Source organism: Delphinapterus leucas, chromosome 1 (assembly GCF_059928025.1).
Source record: "Delphinapterus leucas isolate spDelLeu-1000000601 "Yukka" chromosome 1, BTC_Dleu_Yukka2, whole genome shotgun sequence".
NCBI classification, from domain to species: Eukaryota; Metazoa; Chordata; class Mammalia; order Artiodactyla; family Monodontidae; genus Delphinapterus; species Delphinapterus leucas.
In genome coordinates, this window is record NC_143129.1 from 180717226 (window position 1) to 180742393 (window position 25168).

The 25168-nt window shown below is 44.6% G+C and overlaps 2 protein-coding genes across 2 annotated transcripts; both read right to left on the minus strand.

Annotated features, from left to right (window-relative positions):
* Positions 1-603: 603 nt before the first annotated feature.
* On the minus strand, positions 604-3566 carry LOC111187069 (PRAME family member 15-like). Its single transcript, XM_022598356.1, has 3 exons — positions 3280-3566; positions 2309-2881; positions 604-1177 (listed from the first exon to the last, which is right to left on the minus strand). The coding sequence occupies exons 1-3, from the start codon at positions 3564-3566 to the stop codon at positions 604-606; spliced, it is 1434 nt and encodes a 477-aa protein (XP_022454064.1).
* Positions 3567-9169: 5603 nt separating this feature from the next.
* Positions 9170-19397, minus strand: CFAP107 (cilia and flagella associated protein 107). Its single transcript, XM_022598799.2, has 4 exons — positions 18943-19397; positions 14276-14389; positions 10594-10771; positions 9170-9384 (listed from the first exon to the last, which is right to left on the minus strand). The coding sequence occupies exons 1-4, from the start codon at positions 19054-19056 to the stop codon at positions 9200-9202; spliced, it is 591 nt and encodes a 196-aa protein (XP_022454507.1). The 5' UTR covers positions 19057-19397; the 3' UTR covers positions 9170-9199.
* Between the last annotated feature and the right edge of the window lie 5771 nt (positions 19398-25168).

Below are 25168 nucleotides of genomic sequence, written 5' to 3' on the forward strand. Positions count from 1 at the left end.
AGAACTATGGGGACTGCTCATGTCCAGGGTCATGGCCTGAGTCAGCAGTTAGGGCCCTGTCAAGAGCTTGTTTTCACATTCCCGTCATCACCTGATGACAGACGTATGTAAGGAGGTCAAAGATGTCCAAGACAGAATAGAGAACTGATGGGAATAGTAGGATTCCCAATCATAGACCATTTGGTGCATTTTCTTTCATCAGTAACTGGAGATTACTGAGGTGAAAACAGAGAAAACAGGATAATATACCATGGAGGACATTAGTCCATTTACACTGAAGGTCTCTTTATTTCTGACCATTTCTTTACAATCACCCCCGCTCCAAGGGATAATGCCAACATGTGTGTCTCCAGCCCAAATTCCCATCCAGAAATTTAGATTCATATTTCTGATGCTATAAGCACATGTCCCTGAAAGTCCCCTCACCTCCCAGCATCTACATTTCCAGTGCAACCCTACACCTGTGCTGGATCACCTTTCCTTTTCCCATTCACATTGAGCTGATATCTGAAATCACAGGTCTGTTTTCCTTTCATGATGCATCTATTGTCTAGATTTTTATTTCCAAATGCCCAGAAGAAAGCTTTTGATAGATGCACCCAACTAGGCAGAGATATAGCAGTGGTATAGAAAGGGCTCCTCTTGATAGAATGTCTTATTGCCCCAGCGAGGACATGGGCTGGAGCTAAGCCAGATGGCCCTGGGACATCCTAAATTCCTCATAATCTCAATTAGCTCATCCCGAAGCTGGGCAAGTCTGCCCAGGTGGAGAGCTCCATGAGGGCTGTAACTTTCCTGAGGGGCAGGATAAAACTCATCACTTAAGTGGGGCATACCAGTGGTGTGACACAGCAGCTTCTCCATGATGGTCATAGAGAGGAGGTTCCCACACAGGCTAAGGGTCCTGAGCTGGGAACAGTGGCTCAGGACAGGCAGGATGGACTCAAGTTGAAAGTCACTGATCCCACACTGCTCTAAGTTCAGTTCCTGGAGGGAGGCTGCAACTTGCTCCAGGAGAACTTGGAGGAGCTCAGGACTAAAGTCGGTCAGCGTGACACCACTCAGATCCAGGCCTTTTAGCTGACAGATGTTTGGGCACTGAGACAGATGGAGCAAGTCTGAATCTGTAAGCCGGCAGTTGGTTATTGAGAGGTTGTCCAAGGGGGTCTTCAGGCATCTGGGGGGAAAACAAGCCATTAGGTCGAGAATCCAGGGTGGCATGAGCTGAAGTTGGCAGATAGCTGATTTGCCCAAAGCCAAGGTCCTACTAACTGCCCTAAGAAAGCCAATACCTAGAATGACCAGTCTCATTTTAGACTGACTCCTGTCATCTTCTTTGTGTGAGTGGGTCAACTTTACAGTATCTTGAAAGCTCTCTTTCATCATGGGTCAAGCAGGGTGAAACTTACTTCGCCTCTTTTAAATGATGAATGAAGATAATGAAATGCACTAGAACCTACTCAGCAGAGAGCCTAACACTGAGTCTCAATCAAGTGTGTGCATCACTGAATTTGAATATTGGGAGAGAAAATATAAAATGCTTTCAACTCAGGCTTCTTTCAGACCATGCTTAAGCCCTAGGCACCTGTATCTCTGGGCCAGTTGAGGCTGGTGGGAGACATGTATAGAGAATCAAACTGGACAAGATCCCACATCATCAACAGGGGTTGCCAGTCTGCAGGGGCTCAGGTACATCCCTGCACCATCTGCAAACCACCTTCCACCTTCTATTATCTGTGGCTGCTGCTCCACTGCCATCCTCTCAGAATCATGCATTTCTTAAATATCAATTTTCTGGAGCAGAAGACAGCCTTTTAGAGACTGGGAATTTCAGACAAGCTCAATGTGTTCACAAACCTGGTAAGCACAGAGATTCTCTCTCTCTTTCTCTCTCTTTCTGCCATGCAGCTTGTGGGATGGGAGTTTCCCAAGCCCTCAGCCATGAAAGTGCAGAATTCTAACCGCTGGACATCCAGGGAATTCCCCAGAGCTTCTCCTTAGAATTGCTCGGGTCTGAGGTAGTTTCCCTTCTTTAATTCCCTCTTCACTTACCTAATTTCCTAAGTCATCTGACATAGATATCTCTTTCTAAGGAAGAACCTATGTCCACCCTCACTGGATCCTAACCCTATGATCTATAGCTTTCTACTATGGTGTCCCATTACAGAACCTCTATAGCAGTTTGTTCCTCTACCTTGATTTGTGTGGTTATGGGATACCACACTTCAGGATAGAGCAGCAAATGACATAGTTCACGTGACATTCTAGTGTTGTGTTCACTGTTACCTGGTCAGTGGCCCACTCTCACCTAAGCATCTGGTCCAGGCAGCCTTCAAGGAAGGAGGGAGATTCCATATGGAGATCCCGGAGGTGGTGCAGCCTGAGGAACTGAGAGGTAATTTGGACAACGTGCTGCTGTTCCAGCTCCTCAAAGGCAGACACAAGAATGGGGGAGAGAAAGAGTCTCTGCACATTACCCATCTGGCCCAGGAGAGGAGCAAACACGGCCAGGGTGGACAGATGCCAGGTGCAATTCACTTGCACCTCCTGGATACAGTCCAGTTGCACCATACTCAGGACCGTCATAATATTTTCCGTGGACATTGTAACAATTTTCAGCTTCTTACAGCACAGGTGTATGGAAACTTTCCTCTGCTCCACCCACCTGATGAGGTAGGTGAGGAAATTATCCAGGGTCCTTTTCTTCAGACAAAGTTCTATGAACACCTCCAAGGGAGCCACGGGCTGCTGTGTCATTGACCTGTGCTCAGCCACTGGTACCATTCCTGAGCTTGAGCACCCGTGAGTGCTGGCTCCAGACCACATGCTCCAGAAAGTCTGGCCAGTATCCCGTAAATCCAGCACTCGCAGTTTGCACCTCCTATGAGGAACAGATTAGTGGGGGTGCATTAAAATCCACACAGAATAAAACCACTGTCTCAGAATTGACAACAGACTGGCCACCTATGTTTTTAGTTCACATTCCTGTCGTCACCTGCTGACTCCCCCTCTTCCCTCTCTGCCTCACTTTCCTCCGTCTCCCTTTCCCTTCCCCCCCTTTCTAGTTCTTCACTTCTAGTACTGTTAAGCGTCACAGGAAGGAGATGGGGCATGTTCTTTCAACCCGCCTTGCATCTTAGGTACCCTTACGTATCAGGACGGCATTTCCCGTAGTGAGCCAAGGCCTCTTGTCCATCCCTTGTCCACCTACTTTCCCTCATCCCACCTGTCTCTTCCAGGAAGCCCAGGATTTTACCAGGCTATGCAAATCAGACTCACCTAGGGCGAACCTTCTGGGCAAGTAGGACATCAAGTGCTTCCAGAACTGCTTGTAAGGGCCCCACATGAGGCATGTCTATCAGGTCCCCCAGGGGCAGGTGGACAAAGGGCCAGGCTTGCACCATGGCCTTCAGGGTCTCGATGTGTCTCCCATGGAAGGCCTCCATGAACAGTGGTGGGAAGAGCTCAGTGGGCAGATCTTCCACAGCAGAAATGGCTGAGGCCTCATCCCTCAGCAGGCTTGCTCCCGCCAGGTCCAGGAGTCTGGGTGGGGTCTGGACACTCATCCTGACCCTGCTCCGAAAGGAATCCTGTGGAAACTGCCAGGGAACAAGGCATCGATTTCAGGCCAAGCAGGAGCACACCTCAGACTGTCTCCCAAACCTTCAGAAGTACCTGCTCAGGCCAAGGTCACTGCCCCGGCAGAGGCGGAAGTGCCTCAATTAGCCCATATTACACTGTGGACTCAGGAGGCAGAAAACTATAACATGTTCCCTACTGGATCCAGAACAAGCATCTCACAAGTACCAATGAGGAGGAAAGGCAACCACTAGCTCATTCAGTTCCATCCACTGCTTTGCTTAATTCCTGTCCTACTGGGAAGTGGGTACCAAGGAGCCTGAGAGCTGACTCCAATCTTTATGTGGGAAAGACTTTCAGACCATGACTTAGAGCCCTAAATCTATGGGAAGAGGAGTGTCAGGTGGGCCAACACAGCCTACATCCTCAGTTACCTCAGTTAACTTGCCTGGTAAAGATTAAGGAGATACTCCTACAATGAATGCTATTTGTCCACAAAATATATATTTTAAATTTCAAGAAATAACATTCCAAACAGATGTTTTTTATTAAGAATATCTGCTTGAGGGACTTCCCTGGTGGTCCGGTGGTTAAGACTCTGTGCTCCCAATGCAGGGGGCCGGGGTTCAATCCCTGATCAGGGAACTAGATCCCACATGCTGCAACTAAAGATCCCTCATACCGCAACGAAGATTCCACGTGCTGCAACTGAGACCTGGCTCAGCCAAATAAATAAATAAATAAATATTTTAAAAAATAATATCTTCTTGGTGGGGACATTTAAAAATGAGATAAGCCAAAGAACAAATCAGAATATTTGAGATTTAGGCAAAACTACACTGAGAGGCAAAACCAAATCCTTAAATGTGTTCATCTGAAAAAAATGATTTTTCAAAAACTCTCTGTGCCATCCAGAGATCCATGCTACCCTTCAAGATCAGCTTACCATGGGTAAGAAGAGGGTGTCCTTAGCTGAGGTTGGTAACTTACTGCTGTGATGGGGTTGGCGGGGTGCTCAGACCTCAGACCATGTGGAGACCCCAGCCAGTGACTCTGGAGCCAGAAGATTCTGCATTCCTTCTTTAGAGGCTGAGGCTTTTATACACCTTTCTAATCCCATCATCCCTCTGGCCAACTACTAACTCAATCAGAAAAGGATCCTTGATTATATTCCATACTGCCCATTGGATTGATCCTGATTGGATCTCCGCTCTTCTCCAGATTACTTGATTGAATCAGATATCCATTCAGGAAACAGAAAGAATGATGGAGGGGGAATCAAGGACCCATTCATGGATTCACTCCACAAACATTGACTGAATTCTACCAATACAGACAGTTATATTCCTGGGGGGTCAAACAGGAAAGGGATTATTGCTTCCTGACATCGGACAAGAAAAAAACATAACTTGAAACCATCATTACTGAGGGATCTTTGGCCATATCAAAGTTATCGAAATGTCCCTGAATTAAAACAGCTTCATTAAGACAGTGGTATTGTTCCCAAAGTAAACAAAATAAACGTGTTTCTGTATCAACTTGTCACTTAGATATTATGTAGCAAAGATACGAGATGATGACCCTATTCAGGGAGCAAGGGAAGAGCTTTTGTGGATGTGGCTGGTTTTCCAGCCTTAAGCCAAGCCTTCTGTGAAGGTGGGCATGTCAAGATCACAGTGAGAAGTAAAGGTGGGGGCTTCACCTCTTGGAGCTGAGCATTCCTGAAGGGACCACTGAATGACTACAACAATTGAAAATAAAGAGTTCTTATTCTCCTAAGGAGGATGGAGACTTAAAGACATTTCTCTGGATGATATTTGGAAAGTAAAAGAGAGTGGCTCGGAGGAAACAGTGTCACCTTTGAGGGTGTTTCCTCCTAGAAAGTTGGGATCAGCACAGCAAACACCATGAAAAGACTAAATCTAAGAATGTGACAAGAGGAAGAGATGTGAGTCCTGGAATCAGACATTTCCAAGACTGAGAGCCACTGAGGGTGGGCACTGTGGGCTCTTTGGGAACTTGGAGCCAGGGAAGAAATAAACGTGGGTCAGTAGCAAATAACACGGTCATCCAGGGGCAGGTGCTACCAGGAGAGGTTTTCTTTAAGTTTTTTTCCTCACTGAAGACACTTTCCAGATGGCAAATAGCCCCAGACATTTTTATGGTTATTGGAAGCCGAACCATAATCCCATTGGCCACTTTGCAAATGTATTTAGATAATTACTGTTTTCTCAAACTTAGCTAAGTTCAAGACAGATTCTGAACAAGGAGACACCATTAGGCACAGAAATAAAATTCTTTTCTCTTCATAAAGAGAGAAATTTTTTTCTCTTCTATTTGGCGTTTAAGGTTCTACCACATTCAGGGATGACTCCCACCTGGGCTGCATCACACAGAGATTCTTTTGAAGTTTAAATTCACAAATAAAGGGAGACCCTTTCTCTATCTCTAAGAATTTTCCATGCCTCTCTCCCACCCCATTTATTTGATGCCCAAACAATTCTTATATAGCACTGGCCACCAAGTCAAAGATTCTTTAAGGGTGTTTTCCCTCTGGGTCACATTCCGGAAGATTCCTTTCACCACATTTCTGCCATGGGTATAAATGACCTTTGCATAAAATAGGGTTAAATTGGATTCTACTCAATAGGCATTTTAACTCCCAGGCCAACCATCCCGTTTGTTAAATACCTGCGGTAGAGTGAGATTAGTACCAATGATAATCATAAACATCTCTGTTTATTGAACAAAAACTGGGTAAGAATGGTGCGGACACTTTTTATTCACTACCTCAGATCACCTTCACAGAAAATCTAAACATCGCTGCTATTTTCTCCATTTTTAGGCTGGTGAATCAAGGTTTCTTCCAGGTAGAGGAATCTTCCCATTTCTGTGCAGTGAATAATTAGGTGACAGGATCAGAAGGACCCCTCAAATTGTCAGACAACCTAAATGTTGCAAAGGACTGACAGAGAGCCTTCACATGATGTTAGCGGAAATGCGGAAAGTGCAGAGTTTAAGCTGGGGATGTTTCTATGGGATGGCAGTTTCTATGAGGTCCAAAAAGACCATTGTTTTAAAGTGAGAAGTTGAAACTAATTCTCTGAAAAAAACTCGAGGGCTGATATGGAAAATAGCAAAAGTGGCTGGACTCCAAGTTGGTCGTTGTCAGATTTGTGGGCATTTGTGGGAAAATCAGAAGGAGATTTCCTGCCTGAGCAGTCATCTGTTGAGCGAGACGTGTCAGAAGGAAATCAGAGACAGACACAGGTTTACATGGTGAAGGCGAATTTTATTCAGGGCTATGACAATAGAGGGAAAGATACCCCAGCGTGTGACTTGGCTTCATTCAAACTTCAACAGATAGGAATAGGGATTCACATCCAAAAAGCAGGGGGGTTACTGGCTGGTAAATTAATAAAGTCTGGGAGGGATTCTGGCTGAACCAATGTAACAGATTTCTTGCTAAAGGCAGCCCAGCATGATCTGATACCAATAGTGGGCAGTGAGGAAATTTGATCAGATTTTTGGGGTCATCAGATATCAAGCATGGGGATTCTTGCTGGACTGACTTACGGTTCTTATTGAAACTAGATTTTACAAGGAAGTACACAGACAATCCCAGGAGAGGATTCAGGAGGCTGAATAAATTTTGCTCAAACAAAGAACGTTTTCATTTGAGGGGATTGTGTTGGGGCACTGGGTGGAATGTGCAAACGCTGATTTAGTGAAATGTGCGGCCAACTTGGGAACAGGTGAAAGTCACTGATGCTGGGCAGGGAGAGCACAGGCAGGTCACGTGGGAGCTGGAATGAAGACGGAATCCTTTGAAAGATTTCCATGATCTGATTAACAGTCTCACACCCACTGTCATGGGTACCTAGAGATAATGTTGTCAGTGGACAAAGGAGCAAGAAGGGAGAGAGCACAGCCTGCATCCTGGCCTGGACAGAGCAGTTGTGTTGGAGACCCACAGAGGTGGAAAGACACAGGAGTTCCCATAGCCTTGGCAGTTTACAGGAGGCTTGAGGGTGGCCTCCAGAGGAGGAGGGCTGCTGGAATGCGGCCACTGGGGTCTTGTCTTTACGGTGATGGGTTGCTATGACCTGAACGTTTGTTCCCTGTCCCCTCCTCCACCTGCCACAACCAAACACATGCACATCCCACAGATTCTTCCGGTCACTACAGTGTTAACAGCCACTTTTTAGACTCTGTGTCTGTGTGTGTGTGTGTGTGTGTGTGTGTGTGTGTGTGTGTTTAAGGTCATGGAACGCTGACCACGTATGGACATCCATGGGCTCTGGGACCCACTCAGTCCCACCTCCACCCCTAACCATTGTCCCTCCACCGTCTCAACTGCCTGGAAAGGATTAGATGGATTGAGGGATTTTGAGATGGGGGATGACGCTGGGTTATCCAGTGAGCCTCACATAACCAGAAGGATCCTTAGAGAGGGAGACAGAGAGGAAAGAAGATGCTACACTGCTGGGTCTGGATATGGAGGAAGGGGACACAAGCCAAGAAATGTAGGTGTCCCCCAGTAGCGGGAAAAGGCAAGGAAAGAATTGACCCCTACAGCCTCCAGAGGGAACCCTGCCCCGAGAATCCGCTGTGAACTTCTCACCTCTAAGGCTGTAAGGGAATAAACTCGTGTTACTTTAGGACAGTGAGTTTGTGGAATTTGTTACAGCAGCAATAAGAGCTAGTACACCACATTTCTGGACTTTTAACAAGCCTGCCGAGCTCCTTCCCAACTCGAAGTCTCACATATGCCATTCCTGCAGCCTGAGCCACCCTGTCCTCCCTCCCACCTGTCCCTGCACCTGGCTCATCCATCTCAGCATTCTAGTCTCAGCCTAAATGTCCCCTCCTCAGGGAAGCCCTTGCTCACTAGCTCATGTCTCCATGCCCCCATTACTGCTCTCATGCACCCCTTTAGTTCAGCACAACCCCAGTGATCTCCCTTATAACCTACTGGCCCCCAGGGTCCTCACTTCTGTAAGCCTGTCCCCCAACTTCACCCTCTCCTGAATGCAGGACAGGGATGCATTCAACATCCCTTTCCTGCTGGACAGAAGGCTGTGAGGCCAGAGGCTGCCTTGACCACGGCTCAATGGATGTTTCTGGGATGAATGGATGGTGCAGGAGGCATGAGGAGGCCCGCCGGCTCCATGTCAGCTGTCTCTTATGTCTTCTACCACAACATTCCTCTACTCCCCATTCCTCATGTCACTCATTCATTCAACAAACATTCCTGGAGGATATGTACCGAGTTGTGGGAACTTGGAATCATATTACCTCTCTGGGCCTCAGTTTCCCCTTGTGTGAAATATGGGAACTTATGGGTTCTTCCAGTTACTCTTGACTTTCAGGTCTGTCTTCTGCACATACATGACACTCCTTGTGTCAAAGGGCTTTATTTGTGGGCTGGAAAAGAAAGGAACCTGTGGGTTTGGAGGAGGGGTAGAAAGTATAAAACACAGACCATGATTCCAAGGGCCACTCAGATGGGCCTGATTTAAAACTCTGGACGTATGTGCAGCCGCCTGCTGTCTGGCAGGTCCGACGGTGTGGTGGGTCTCCACGTGATTCCACCTGTGCTGTGATGGGGTGGCAGTTCTCAGGAGTGTGGGACAGGCTGCAGGCGAGGGGGAGGCCCTGGAATTGCATGTTCCCGCTGCGACATAGCACCAGAAGGTGGTCTGGGGCAGGAAGAAGTGTAAATGCTCTCCCTCCAGGTGGCCTCGGGTGATGGGAGCCATCTCTGCTTCAGCTGCTCATAGAGTCCGTAGTTTGTAGGCGGAGCTGCAAGGCAAACCAGAGTCTGGGTAAACAGGGCTTAGAGGAGGAGGCCAGTGTTGATGGGACAGGAGAATGGTTGGTTGGACCCTGCAGGTTCTCCCAGGCTGCCGTACCAGGGAGCTAGGCTGGCCGTGCACCAGAGGGGAGAAGGAGGCTTGCAGGAGGGTGGTGGTCCTGCCAACCCCCCGAGAGCCTCAGGGTGTGGCCTGCTCCCTGTGTACCTAGGAGGGACCAGACACTGTGAGAAGTCTTGGAAAATTCAGCCCCATGACCTGATTGAAAGTGGCCCCATCAGTTCCTGGATAATAACTGCCCCACCCCAGTAGGGAAGGGAGCAGCGTGAGCTTGCGAGAGTGACCTTGAGAGAAACCCTTGCAAAGTAATGCGTTGTGACAAGCGCTCACTCTCCACAAAAAGATAAGTGCAAAGGATAGGGGCAGCTTGAAATGTAAATCAGATCAAGGCACTCTCCTGGTAAATCTGTACAAAGTCTTGTTACTGAAAGAAGGACAAAGTCCACACTCCTTATTGTGGCCTGTGAGCCCCTACCTGGCCTTCCTCTACCCCTGCTTAGCAGTTTGTCACTCACTCTTGCCTCCCCTGGAATATCCTTCCCTCCAATTCCTGCACGGCTCCCTCCTTCTCAATTCAGTTATTTCCTCCAGAAAGACCGTCCTTTGTCATCCCATCCCAATGAGAATCAATATACCGGCCTCACTGTCTTTCCGCTACCCGTTTTCTTTTCTTCATACCGCATACCCCGGTGCAGTGCACTGGATCTTACGTTATTTTATTCATTAATGATGTCTTCTGTGTCTCTTCATGAGGGTGTCAATTCCTCCCTATCTGTCACTGCTGTGTCCCCAGATGCTACAATAGGGCATGGCACCTGGGGATTACTCAGTAGTATTTATGAAATGGATGATGGATCTGAGTGTGCAGTGACGCTGCCCCCCACCACCTGTGCTCCAGGTAAACATGGTGCTGCAGGTGACAGTTTCATCACACAGCAACATCATCCAGCAACACAGGGAGAGGGCAGGTGGCCTGGAGGGTAAATAGGACTCTTTCCCTATCTTCTCATTCTAATGCTTTTCTGGAGTCTGAGTAACCTGTGAGGTTCTTCCGCACCAGGTGGGCACACCTCAGCCCTATGCAGCTATGAACCCTTTAGAGCCCAATAAAGGAGGCGATCCCGAATTATAAAAATACCGAGAAGGGGGAAGTCAGCTTTCTCTGGGAGCCACAGCAACTTATGTCTATCCCACGTGCGGAGCTGGGGCAAGCTTGGGTTATAGTTATGCCGGTTGTAATGGTCATCATACGTGCTGATCAGATGGTGGTGCGAGGGCTCCTGGTGGTGGGTGATCAGGTGTTTGTACGGGAGCCCCTGGAAGGACAGACACAGGGCACATGTTACCAATCAGAGGAAGGCATCCACCTGGCTGTGGCTGGAGACAGAATCTGCCCGCCATGGAGATCTGTGGTGCTGAAGGAGAGGGGTCCCCCATGGGAGTATGGCTGCCTGAGCCCTGGGAGCCACCAACAGGAAACACACTTGTCTGCCCACCATGACACAGTTCACCTTCAAACACACATCCCACCTCAGCTGCAGTCAGCTCTCTGTGTGAGGAGCTCCCAGCCTATGCCAAGACAACTCATCCCGAGAACGAGCTAGGAGGATGCAATGAAAGTCAGGATACCCAGCTGAATAGGGAGAGTCCGAGCCATCTCATTGCATGCCCTGGTGATCTGAAATTACCCCCTTTGATTTGTCTCAAGTCTCATCCTTCCAAGTGCCGATTTCCATGGCAAGTGAAAGATGTTAAATGCCGAGCCTGACGTCTGCACCTTCTATTTAAATCAGTTACTATGGGAAGAGTCAGAGAATGCTCCATAAATTGCCTTCTCCTGCAAAGGATTTATGTCTCCCTCAGCTGGCAACTCAGGGAGTGATTTCTTTGGTGGGGAGTTATTTACAGGGAGAAGAAAGCCGTGTTCTTCCGACTCTGGGACGTTTGCCTGAATCGGTGCTTTTCCTAAGAAAATCCTCTTGCCCCTAAAAGGGAATCCTAGAGGACTGGGCTGATTTACAGGGAAGATAATGTGGATTTCCATGCTCGTCCTCTTGTCTGGAGTTGTGGGGAGGTCTGTGCCTACTATGGCCTAAAAACACTGGCTGTACCGAATATTTCAAGTGGTGGTTCCATGAATCTGTCAGATCACAAGGCCAGAAGGAGACAAAGGGCGATGGGCACAGACATTAAGCAGGGGTTCCCAAGGTCCACATCACCAGGTGTCTGGAGTATATTTCCAAGGTCAGGGAAAGCAAGTTGGAGGGGTTCTCAGCTATCTTGACCATGCACACAAGATTTTTGTTTTGATCAGGTACGGTAAGCTGACAGACATAGAGACAACTGCCTTTGAAAGAAGAGTTTATCACTTACAACTCCCAAGAGGAGGGGGCATATCACATCACACAGGACCACATGGGAAGCACAAGGGTCAGTCAGGAGGCAGAAGGACTGAAGATAGAACATGGCCCAGAGCCTTCGTTGTGCTTTCCAACAAAGGAATGGGCAAAGCAGGGTAGGCATGTTTGAGAAACATAGGATTGCACAGTTTGAATAAATTCAGGGTGTCTCTGGTTGTCCCTGCCTCGGCCTGGAATGGGGAATATTGGCCTCGCATGTGAGCATTAGATAAAGGAGGTGATTGGAGGGATGGTCTCTGGATTGGTTGGTTTGCATCTGAAAGGCATGATGGCAGGCAAGTTGTTTACTGTCCCTAGGAATTAGCTAACCCTGGGAGGGGCAGCCTCTCCAGGATTAGCAAGACCCCTAAAATATCAAAGTAAAATACAGAAGATAAAAAACATGACTAAAACACCTGCCTAGGGGATAAAAACTCCATTGATCCATGGTCAATTTGAAGAGCAGTTGCAGCATTTGCCAAAGGGAGGAGAGTAAAGTGGGGAGGGAGCTGGAAATGGAGGCTGTCCCAGTAGGGGAGCACAGGCTGAAGCACACAGAGGAGCTGACAGAACTGAAGCAGCGATGTGGAAGTGATGCTCTATCCAGTGTCCTCAGCACACAAACAGGCTATTTGAACAGAATCCCTAGAAACGGATATCCAATTGCTGGGTTCTATTTTGTGTATGTGTTGGAGGAGGTATCTTAATTTTATCCAGGCTCTATGTATGTGTGGTTATCCCTCATCAGGGTTTGTGATGGGACAACAAATGTCTTTAAGAAAGGGCACCAAGGGGCTTCCCTGGTGGCGCAGTGGTTGAGAGTCTGCCTGCCGATGCAGGGGATGCGGGTTCGTGCCCCGGTCCGGGAAGATCCCACATGCCGCGGAGCGGCTGGGCCCGTGAGCCCATGGCCGCTGAGCCTGCGCATCCAGAGCCTGTGCTCCGCAACGGGAGAGGGCACAACAGTGAGAGGCCCACGTACCGCAAAAAAAAAAAAGAAAAGAAAGGGCACCAAATGTGTATTGAGAGCTAGGCCAAATGCCTCATGTACATTGATGGTTAGGGGATGGTTAGGATTGTGGGTTCTAATTTTGACTTCCTTGTATTCAAATATGTTTGTGTCTTCAGTGCACACTAATGCTAATGGTTGGCAGCACCAAAGCATCAGCACGGTCCGAGGACCATGCAGTGCGACCCAGATATGACAGCACAAACCAGAGATGCCATCATGGTCCAGGGATGCTAGCACAGAACTGAAAATCTGGCACTGTTTATACTGACATGAATCCCCAAATGCAGACGTTGAAGAGTCAACTCTGGCAGGTGGTAAAAAGGGATCTGAGGAGACTTTTTGCTTGATTTCTTGATTTGCTGAGCAGCCCCCTGTTCAGTCCCTTACCGACAGGCTACACAGCTTCAGACAGGACACTCGCCACCCTTGGGCATATTTTATCTGAAAATGAGCGTGCTGAGCTGGACAATCCCTTGGGTCCCTTCCAGCTCTAAAATGCTCCATTCTGAAGGATGTCCATCCCTCATTCTGTGCCTCCCTGCCCCCACCCTGAATTTAGGCAAAGGTAGGGTTGTGTGGGGTAGGAGTGAGGGGACAGAAATCACCTCTATGAGCAGCAGGCTGGCAGAAGAAATAACTTGGGGGAACACCCAGATCATGGTGGGGACAGGGCATAGTTGTGCACCCAGTGGGTGAGCACCTACAAGCTTATTCTCTCCAGGCTGAACCTGGTGGGAAGTACCCATGAGAGTTGATATAGGAAGAGGCTTTCTCTCCTGTTCCTGGAAGGGCCAGGATCTCTGAGCCTCTGGCACACTCTCACCTAATTTGATAAATGTCTCAAATGCCTGGTCTTGGGCGTGGAAGTCATGTTCTGAGGTTGCAGTGCCCTGCTCCCTGTTCTGAAAGCCTGGAACACAGCCACACTCACAAACAGGCACCCAACAAGTGAGAGTGCACTGAACGGCCCTTGACTTTTCATACAAAAGAACAGGACGCTTGGGCATAGCTGCTACAAACACTGTTCAAACATCACCACCACGTAACTTTTGGAGTACTTTGTGCGATTCCTGACTACATTCACCTTAACTGAACACTTACCTTTGTTTGTTTCCCATATTCTTTGCCTGCACCCTGTTGGAAAAGCGTGAAGGAAGGGGGGAAATGGCCCAGGAAAGTGCTGGGATACCAGCCAAGGGGAATGCTACCAGCTTGAGATTAGATTAACATCTGTCCACACAGTAAATAAGGGTAAGTGACATTGGCAGCCCTCTGGCTGGGGACGGTATTTAATGAGGTTACTCCTGAGTTTCTAAGAGGGAAATGGGTCTAGAAAAAGTCTGGCTGTTAGTGTCTCCTGAGCATTGGGAGGGAGTCAGGCCTGAGTGGGGGTTCCCGAACCCTCTTACCTCAACTCTCCTCTTGCTGTACCACCTGGAGATCTGGTCCGGTCTGTGGCCTGGGAAGGGGATATACTCTTTTCTATAAATGGTCTGGGGTGTTTTCTCAGTGGCTTTGGTGAACTGAAAAAGACCAAATATTCAGGACAGTTTCTGTGATGCCCCTTCTCTAACTTCTGCTGCATCCCCTCAGCTCCCAACCATTGGAAGCTGGGCAGGAAAAGGGTAAATATGGACCCCGGGCATCCTGCGCAACACAGGCTTAATTGTGCCCCCCTCCCTTCCAGTACTTGAAAAGGAGTGTGCTCAGGGACTTGGCAGCCCCCCCAAGAGCCCTTGAGAAAGCTGTTTTGGTGTCATCTGACCATATCTCATGGTCACTCCTGTTTCTGTTCTCTTCTCTCTCTCCCTGCTCCTCCCTCCTGCTTGTCTCCTCCCTTTCTCTTTCTCCTTTGTTGCTCACTCTTCCACATTTTTGTGGTTGATTTTTTTTTGAAATTCATTGTGGTAAAATATGCATAAGAAAAGGCACCATTTTAACTATTTTTAAGTGTGTGGTTCAGTAGCATTAAGTACATTAACAGTGTTGTGCAACCACAACCACCCTCCATTTCCAGGACTTTTTCATCCTCTCAAACTGAAACTCTGTCCCCATTAAGCAACAGCTCCCCAATCTCCCCTCCCTCAGCCCCTGGCAACCAACATTCTACTTTCTGTCTCTGTGAATTTGACTACTCTATGTACCTCAGATAAGTGGAAGTATAGAGTATTTGTCTTTTGGTGACTGACTTATTTCACTTAGCATAGTGTCTTCAAGTTTTATCTACACGGTAGCATGTGTCATGATTTTCTTTTAAAGACTGAGTAATATTCCATTGTACGTACATGCTCCATTTTGTTTATCCACTCATTCATCATTGGATTACATCTACCTTTCAGTTCCTGCGAATAATGCTGCTGGGAACGTGAATGTGCAAATATCTCTCTTCAAGATCCTGCTTTCACTCTGTTGATAATGTTGATAGAGTTCTTTGATGCATAAAGTTTTTAATTTTGATGAAGTCCAATCTATCTATTTTTTTCTCTTGCTGCCTATGTTTTGGGTGTCATATCCAAGAAATCACTGCTAAATTCAAGATCATGCAGCTTTTCTTCTATGTTTTCTTCTAAGAGTTTTATAGTTTTAGGTCTTGTATCTAGGTCTTTGATCCATTTTGAATTAATTTTTTAATATGATGTGAGGTAAGGGTCCAACTTCATTCTTTTGCATGAGTATGATGTTAGCTGTGCTTTGTAACAATCTATTTTAAATTGAAACTAACTTGCCTTAACTCATTAATAAAAACTCCACTCCTTTACAGCTCTGCCCTCTCCCATTTTATGTTATTGATGTCACAAATTACATCTTGATATACCGTGTACGCACTAACATGGATTTATAATTATTTTTATACACCTGGGTTTTTTAATCATGTAGAAAATAGTGGAATTACAAACCAAAATTATAATAATAATGGTTTTTATATTTGTCTGTGTATTTATCTTTACCAGACGTCTTTATGTTTTCATATGGCTTCAAGTTACTGTCTAGCATTTCTCCATTTCAACGTCAAGGACTCCCATTAGCATTTCTTGTAGGGCAGCCCTAGTGGTAATGAACTCCCTCAGCTTTTGTTTATCTGGGAATGTTTTAATTTCTCCATTTTTGAAGTAGAGTTTTGCTGGTTAAAACAGTATTCTCAGTTGATAGTGGGGTGGGGGTTTTTGTTGTTACTGTTTTTGACCCCTTTAAATATATCACTCCACTGCCTTCTGACCTGCAAGGTTTCTTTTGAGAAATCTAATGATAATCTTATTAGGGCTCCCTTGTATGTGATGATTCATTTTCCTCTTGCTTCTTTAAAGATGATCTCTTTTTCTTTGACTTTCAACAGTTTGATTATAATTGTCTCTGTGTGGGTCTCTTTGGGGATTATTTTATTTGATCTTCATTGAGCTTCTTGGATTTGTAGATCCATATCTTTTCTTCCAGTTTGGGAAGTTTTCAGCCATTATTTCTTCAAATAATCTCTCTGCCCCTTTCTCTCTCTCTTTTATCCCATAATCTGTATACTGGTCAGCTTGATGATGTCCCATAAGTCCTTGGGGTCTGTTCACTTTTCTTATTCATTTTTCTTTTTGCCCCTGGACTCAGTAATTTCAAATGATCTGTCTTCAAGTTCTCTGATTGTTTCTTCTGCTTGTTCAAATCCACTGTTGAATGTCTCTAGTGAATTTTTTTTCAATTTAGTTACTGAGTTTTTCAATTCCATTATTTTTGTTTGGTTCCTTTTTATAATTTCTATCTTTCATTAATATTCTCATTTTGCTTGTATATTATTTTCCCGATTTCATTTAATTCTTTGTCCATATTTTCTTTTAGATCTTTAAGCATATTTAAGACAGGTGGGGGTTTTTTTTAATTCTTTTAAATTTATTTACTTTATTTATTTATTTTTCGTTGTGTTGGGTCTCAGTTGCTGTTAGTTGGCTTTCTCTAGTTGCGTCCAGCAGGAGCTACTCTTCGTTGAGGTGCGCAAGCTTCTCATTGTTGTGGCTTCTCTTATTGAGGAGTACGGGCTCTAGGCATGTGGGCTTCAGTAGTTGTGGCACACAGGCTCAGTAGTTGTGGCACACGGGCTTAGTTGCTCTGCAGCATGTGGGATCTTCCTGAACCAGGAATCAAACCCGTGTCCCCTGCATTGGCAGATGGACTCTTAACCACTGCACCACCAGGGAAGCCCCTAAGACAGGTTTTTTAAAGTTTTTCTCTGGTACTTCCATTGCCTGTGCTTCTTCAGGGACCATTTCTGCCACTTTATTTTCTTCCTTTTAGTGGGCCATCTTCCTGTTTCTTTGTATGCCTTATGATTTTTTTGTTGAACACTGAGCACTTGAAAAAAACAGCCATCTCTCCTAGTCTTTGCAGACTGGCTCCACTCAAGGAAAGTTCTCCGCTAAGTAGCAGGGCATGTTCTGAGCCTTGGAATCAGCCAGGTATGGAGGTTTAAGTTCTTCTCAGGACTTTTCTGAACATGAGCATGCATCCTCCTTAGGCCTCTGTGTGAGTGTGTGTGTGTGTGTGTGTGTGTGTGCGTGCATGTGCACACTTTTTATTTCCCCTGTGTACATGGCTGCTTTAAAATGCCTTAATTATCTGAGGAGTCTCTCCCTGGCTTCTTCTCAGAGCCTTCGATGTTCTGTTGCATTCCTCTACCTATAATTTCTTGCCCCCAGACATTTGCAAGTTTGTAGTCCCCTGGCAGCTTTCATTAACTGTGACCACTGCTGCTTTTCAAGCTCTTCCTAGCCTAAAATATGAACTACCCACTTTTCCCTGTCTGGTCTCTTGAGTTAGGCAGAACAGAGACCAATCCCTCAGGCAGCTTCCAGACAGGTTACAATGTTGCTCCACTCCCTCTGGGTTCCAGGGAGGGAACTGGGAGCTGAGCCACTGCTTCCCCCACACTGCACCACACTGTGCTGGGGAGGGAATGCAGAAAGGGCAAGTAAAAATGCCATGGAATCTCCTACTATTTTGAATGTGGCTTTTTCTACTGGGTATTTGATTTTTTGCTATAGACCTTTGCTTTGCAGAGGCTCCCATATAGTTGTTTCAGTTAGGCTATAGTTGCTTTTTAAGTGTTTCCATGGGAGAACAAGGAACCTGGAGCTTCTTAGTCTGCCATCTTTCTGACATCACTCCAACTCTGCTCTCTTTATGCAATCTCCTCTGGGCGTTGGACCAGTCCATAATATCCCTGGGTACTGCCTTGCCCATAGGAGCCTGAAGGGATAGCTCACCCAGTCTTTCTTGCCCTTGGATTACACACCCTTACTCCCCAAACAAAGCCAAGTGCAGTCAGAGCTTAAAATGGCCAAAAACCACATCTGACCAGAGGGGTGGTAAATGTTCATGTTCCCCCATGAAAACAGCCTTTTCCAGTTCTCAGAAATCACCATCAACCTTCCCCGCACTTGCATCAAAGTTGCCGATTCTATCTCACCCTCTTTCCCTTGCCTATTTTCCAAGAAGACGTGAGGATGTCTAGACGTCTCTGCAGAAATTTAAGTGGGTCAGTCTTGATTGCCACGAATGAAGATATTCTATTTTAAGTAGGTCAATTCAGGCAAAGTATTTTGTGATGACTTTTAAGGTACATGGGAACACCAAAAGCCCATTTGTTCTGTTTTGAAAGTGAAAGCTGAAATGCACAGGCAGGGCAAGGTTGCATAACAGGTGCCAGAGAACAGCAGTTCATCCCTGGACAGCAACACAAGGAGTGTCAAGCCTTCCTTGGCAGGTAACACGTCCTGGGAAGGGCCAGCCCAGGGAGAGCAGACATTCTTCAAATCGAGGTGCAGTGGAATTAGGGACAGGGAACACTGGATGCCTAGAAACACTCCACTGAATATGGAACTGCAAGGCACAACCATATTGACACCTGTGTTATGATGTTTTCAAGATGTAACAGGGGCCTTGATTGTTGCTTGAACGTAACTCCTCTATGTATAGCACAGTGCCACCTTCTTAAGATGCAGTCGCCTATGGCCCTTTGAAAATAATAATGTCCTAACTCCTCCCTCTCCCTACCATGTCTCCCTCTGAGCCCTCTGTCCACCTCCTCTTTTCTTACCGTCTTCCTCTCCTCCAACCAGTTTCCAGTGAGCACTCTGGTTGAATACTTGGCCTCAATCTTCCAGCTCGGAGTGGAGAATGACTGTGGACTTACTGCAGTAAGAAACTGCATGGTAAGGATTTGCCCCAAGCTTCTTTGACTTAACACAGTTTAAGGTTTCGGGGGTGGGAGATGTTATGAAGTTGCTGAGTTTGGGATGCCTTTTTTTTTTTTCTTTTCATCAGTCAAAAGGAGTGGTAGTAGATGAAACTCTACTAACTTCACAGAATAAAAGGGCCTTGAGAGTCCACTTTCAGCCTCCAGGGAGAGGTGATGTGATCTTGGATTCCCTACTGTTGACTGTCTCCATGGTGATAGACTCTGAGTATAAATACTCTCCTTAAGGGGGCAGCTGATTCTTCAGGGGCACCACAAAAGCAAATCAAACCAACAACAATCGCCACAAAAGCAGGAGGCAGAAGAACCTGGTTTCTATGTCACCACCTGATAAAAGGCATCATCTTTGCTGCCTTTTTACAACTAGAACGACTTGAGATGATCACATTCTACTACTTAATGAGTGCTGATGTGCTAGGCCCATACTGAGACTTTTACATGTACTCACTTGTTTAATCCTCAGAGCAGCCCTATGAAGCAGGTGCCAGTGATTGTACCCATTTTATGGATGAGGACACTGAAGCAAGGAAGGATTAAGTAGCTGCCTCAAGTCACACATGTGGAGAGCTGGGATTTAAATCCACTCTGATTCGGGTCTAAACCACTGGGCTCTACTCACTGCCCATCTGCCCCTTTGCCTAAGGGGCTTGAGGAAGAATCCTATCTTTGTGGTCAAACTAATAAATATTGTTCATTCAGATCATCTCCATTCATTCATTCCAGAGTCATTCTAGCAAGCATATGCCACATCCTTGGCACTGAGCTGGGGCTACAATGCATCAGTGGCTAGACCAGGGCCCCATCCCTATAGAGCTCAGTCCAATGGGATAAAGACCATGATCTTGCTTATTCATTAAGCCAAAAAATCAGGAACCACCTAGATATCTATCAGCAGAGAGCTGATTGTGACACATCATATAAAAAAGTACCCTGTAGCTGTTAAAAAATGCTGACATAGGAAGATGCCTGCAATATATGGTTAAGTTAAAGAAGCAGTACACTGTAGTCTTGCTTGCCACAAATGAAGACATTCCATTTCAAGAAAGCAATTCAGAGAAAGTGTTTTCCAATGGCTTTTAAACAAAAATAGAGGAACTCCAGGAAATTATTTGTTCCATATTGAAACTAATTATGTGGCAGGGAAAGGACATGGAAGATAGAGCAGAGCAAACTTCTATTTGGCAGGTACCATAGTCTGGGCAAGTCTTGAGCCAGGAAGATGGGCTATCCTTTCAATCAAAACCCAAGAGAGCTACGTGTCCTGTATAATTCCATTTTTTAAAACTTTTTATTATAAAATGTAACACAAACATGAAAAATTACTTTAAAAATAAATGTACAGAAAAAATGAATTCTAGTAAACAAAACCCCACCAGCATGTCAGTCAAGAAATAAAACGTTCCCAGCACCCCAGAAGTGTTCCCATATGCCTTCTTCCACTCCAACCTGACTTCTGTGGCAATCTCTTCCTTGATTTTCTGTATATGCTTAGCACCAAAGGATGCATTCCTAAACACTAAAGCTTAGTATTGCCTGATTGTGGACTTTAAATGGAATCCCCTAGCATGTATTCATCTGAGTCTGAATTCTTTTCCTCAATATGGTTAATGTTTTTAAGAATCATCCATGTTGCACGTAGCTGTGGTTCCTAAATATTTTTGGACACAGAACATGTCTCCTAGTAGCCAGATATAGCCCTTTCTCTAGGGCACTGGTTCTCAAAATTTCTAGTCTCTTAAAAACTATTGAGGACCCCAAGGGCTTTTTAAAATGTGGATTATATTAGTGGTCTGGAGCCAGATTGTACCAGTTCATGAGAGCCAACACTACATTCTGTAGTCATGTTGGTAGCTTGACATCAGTCATGACAGGAATATTACACCACAGAATTGCCCGACCCAATGAATTATATTATATATTAATTAGTGTTTATTAATTTATAAGTAACAACAAACTTTCAGTCTGTTGTAATATGTTGTTTTGTTTAAAGGAGAAAATCAGTCTCACATAGATATGTAGTTAGAAGAGAGAGAACTATTTTACTAGCCTTTGCAGTTAATCATGGATATTCTTTGCTACTACACCAAAACTCAACAAGTGGCAGTTTTTAAAGTTTAGTTGCAGTGTGGGATCTGAAACTATTCAGTGAACTCTTTGAGCCCTATTACGTTAAAATCCACTGATTGGGGCTTCCCTGGTGGCGCAGTGGTTGAGAGTCCGCCTGCCGATGCAGGGGACGCGGGTTCGTGCCCTGGTCCGGGAAGATCCCACGTGCCGCGGAGTGGCTGGGCCCGTGAGCCATGGCCGCTGAGCCTGTGCGTCCGGAGCCTGTGCTCCGCGACGGGAGAGGCCGCAACAGTGAGAGGCCCGCGTATCGCAAAAAAAAAAAAAAAAATCCACTGATTGATCTTATGCTTTGGATAGATCTTTAACCCTTTTGTAATTTTGTAACATCATGGTGGTCATTTGGAAAAGATAATTTTACTGAGCAGATCTTCCAAATGTTGACATGTTTCATTATACTACATCCCAAAATAATCACATTTGCTAATATCCCTACTGATATCAGAAAAGCACCTATTAGGAAGTTGACAAGCTCACAGTGGTAGATACAGGTTTTCCAAAATTCTAGTTTTAGCTTGAAAGCTCAAAATTTTTGTCATTGGCAACAACTACTGACCATTGTTTTCCTTGAAGTGACAGCCTTCCATCATTCATTTTTGAGAAATCATTTGCCAAATGTTCCAATCCGAATAACCATGATTTGTCTGCCAGTCATTCTTTCAGGTAAAAATTGTGTTTCATTAAAAAACAAAACAAAAAAACCCTGGGAATTCTCTGGTGGTCCAGTGGTTAGGACTCTGAGCTTCCACAGCAAGGAGCCCAGGTTGATCCCTGGTCAGGGAAATAAGATCCCACAAGCTGCAAAAAAAAAACCCAGCTAATTTCACTCATAATTCAAACAATCACACACACAGCGTTCTTTCTCAAGAGAACCATTGAACTTGGGCACACAACAGCAGAGCTTTCTCATGCGTCCTTCCCATTTCATCACACAGCATGTGAAAAAGACATCTGTTCAAGGGTCAAGATTTAATAAAATTAATAATTTTTACTTCTTCATCAAGCACACTCTATGTGAAACTAGCAGTTTTTTTAACATCTTTATTGGAGTATAATTGCTTTACAATGTTGTGTTAGTTTCTGCTGTATAGCAAAGTGAATCAGCTATATGTATACATATATCCCCATATCCCCTGCCTCTTGTGCCTCCCTCCCACCCTCCCTATCCCACCCTTCTAGGTGGTCACAAAGCACTGGGCTGATCTCCCTGAGCTATGCAGCTGCTTCCCACTCGCTATCTATTTTACATTTGGTAGTGTGTATATGTCAATGCTACTCTCTCACTTCACTAACACATATATATGGAATCTAAAAAAAAGAAAAAAATGGCTCTGATGAACCTAAGGGCAGGACAGGAATAAAGACGCAGACGTAGAGAATGGACTTGAGGACACGGCATGGGGGAGGGGTGAAGGGTAAGCTGGGACGAAGTGAAACTAGCAATTTTTTTAAAAAGCTGCGAGTGTGTGGTGGTGAAGAATACAAATGTTAATGGCACTGCCTTGATTTATGCACAGGCTCTGGCAGTTTTACCTCCATCACTTCTGCACCATCAGTGCAAATGTCAACAATGTGGAAAAAGGCAAATAACATCTTAATATTACACTGTTGGTGGGAATGTAAATTGATACAGTCATTATGGAGAACAGTATGGAGGTTCCTTAAAAAACTAAAGCTAGAATTACCATATGACCCAGCAATCCCACTACTGGGCATATACCCAGAGAAAACCATAACTCAAAAAGACACATGCACCCCAGTGTTCATTGCAGCACTGTTTACAATACCCAGGACAAGGAAACAACCTAAATCTCCGTCAACAGATGAATGGATAAAGAAGATATGGTACATATACACAACGGAATATTACTCAGCCATAAAAATGAATGAAATAAGGTCATTTGTAGAGATGTGGATGGACCTAGAGGTTGTCATACAGAGTGAAGGAAGTCAGAAAAAGAAAAGCAAGTATCATATATTAATGCATATATGTGGAATCTAGAAAAATGGTACAGATGAAACTGTTTGCAAGGCAGAAATAGAGACACAGACAGAGAACAAACATATGGACACCAAGGGGGCAAAGGGTTGGGGGATGGTATGAACTAGGAGATTGGGATTGACATATCTACACTAACTAATATGTATAAAATAGATAACTAATGAGAACCTGCTGTATAGCACAGGGAACTCTACTTCAGTTTGCTGTACAATAGAAACAAACACAACATTGTAAAACAACTATACCCCAATAAACAAACAGTCATACACACCAAAAAAAAAAAGAAAATAGTGTTGACCTTGAAGATCCCCTAAAAGGAGCTTGGGGATCTCTGGGGGTCTGTGGACTATGCTTTGAAAACCTCTGCTCTTAGATATATACCTAGGAGTGGGGTTTCTGGGTCATAGGGTATGTGTGTCTTAACTTTGCTAGATAATGCCAAACTATTTTCCAAAGAGTTATATCAATTTACATCCTCCCCCAACAGTGTATGAGTGTTTGTTTACATTAGTCCACACCTTCTAGGACTTTTTCATCATCTGAAACAAAAATTATGTACCCATTAACAATAATTCCTCATTCCTTCTTCCCTCAAGCCCTGGTAACCTTTATTCTACTTTCTTGTCTCTATGAATTTGCCTACTCTAGATACCTTATAGCTTATTTCACTTAACCAAATGTTTTCAAGGTTCATCCATGTTGTAGCATATGTCAGAATTTCATTCCTTTTTATGGCTGAATAATATTCTACTGTGTGTATATATATACCACACTTTATCTGTTGATGGACAATTGGATTGCTTCCACCTTTTGGCTATGTGAATAATGCTGCTGTGAACATTGGTTTACAGATAGCTGTTTGAGCTACACTCTTTTGAGTATTCACCTAAGAGTGGAATCAGCACCACAAAGCTATTTTGCACAGCAACCACACCATTTTACATTCTCACCAGCAATGCACAGGGTTCCTGTTTCTCCATTTTTTGCCAACACGTTATTTTTCCTTTTTTTCTTTCTTTCTTTCTTTTTTTTTTTTTTTTTGTAATAGCCTATCCTAATGGGTGTGAGGTGGTATCTCATTGTAGTTTCGATTTATATTTTCCCAATGGCTAATGATATTCAGCATCGTTTCCTGTGATTATTGGCCATTTGCATATCTTCTTTGGAGAAATGCCTATTCAAGTCCTTTGCTCATTTTTTAATTGTGTGTGTGTGTGTATCTCTGTGTGTGTTTGAGTTGTAGGAGTTATTTGTATTCTGGCTATTAATCTCTTATCAGATATAAGATTTGCAAATATTTTCTCTCATTCTGTGAGTTGTCTTTTCACTCTCTTGATATCATCTATTCCTATGTAGTTTGTATTTTATGCTACTTAAATGAATTATTTTTTATTTCATTTTCTGATTCTTCCCTATATATTAAAATGCAATTAATTTTTTAAAACAATAACTTTATGTCCATCAACCTTCTTAATTATCTTATGAATTCTAATAATTTCCCTGTAGATTCTTTGAGAGTATAGCATCTGCAAATAATACCTATTCTATTTCCTCTTTTCCAACCCTAACTGGTTTTATACTTGTCTTTTGCATTGGCTAAGACCACCAGAACAATGTTGATTAAAAATGGTAGTGAGCAACTCTTGTCCTGTTCCTAATACCAAAGGAAAAATGTTTAATGTTTACCATTAAGTATGATGTTTTTGTAAATGCCGTTTATTGAGTTCAAGAAGTTTCCTTCTATTCTAAATTTGCTTAGACAGTTTCCATAAATAAATGTTTGATTTTTTGCATCTATTAAGATAATCACACACTTTCTTTCATTGAATCCATTAATGTGATAAATTGTATTGATTAATTTTGCAAAGTTAAACTGATCTTACATTTCTAGTATAAACTCTAGTATATATGATCATGATACAGTATCCTTTTTCTAATATT

Bases quoted from the DNA above. Each gene is read 5' to 3' on its own strand.
- LOC111187069 (XM_022598356.1), bottom strand. From the start codon at position 3,566: ATGAGTGTCCAGACCCCACCCAGACTCCTGGACCTGGCGGGAGCAAGC. The intron at 2,882-3,279 runs GTGAGTCTGATT...TGTTCCTCATAG, and splicing joins GCCCAGAAGGTTCGCCCTAG to GAGGTGCAAACTGCGAGTGC. The intron at 1,178-2,308 runs GTGAGAGTGGGC...TTTTCCCCCCAG, and splicing joins TGCCTGGACCAGATGCTTAG to ATGCCTGAAGACCCCCTTGG.
- CFAP107 (XM_022598799.2), bottom strand. From the start codon at position 19,056: ATGCAGTTTCTTACTGCAGTAAGTCCACAGTCATTCTCCACTCCGAGC. The intron at 14,390-18,942 runs GTAAGAAAAGAG...GGTCTTTTTCAG, and splicing joins GGTTGGAGGAGAGGAAGACG to TTCACCAAAGCCACTGAGAA. The intron at 10,772-14,275 runs GTAAGAGGGTTC...CTGTCCTTCCAG, and splicing joins ACAGCAAGAGGAGAGTTGAG to GGGCTCCCGTACAAACACCT.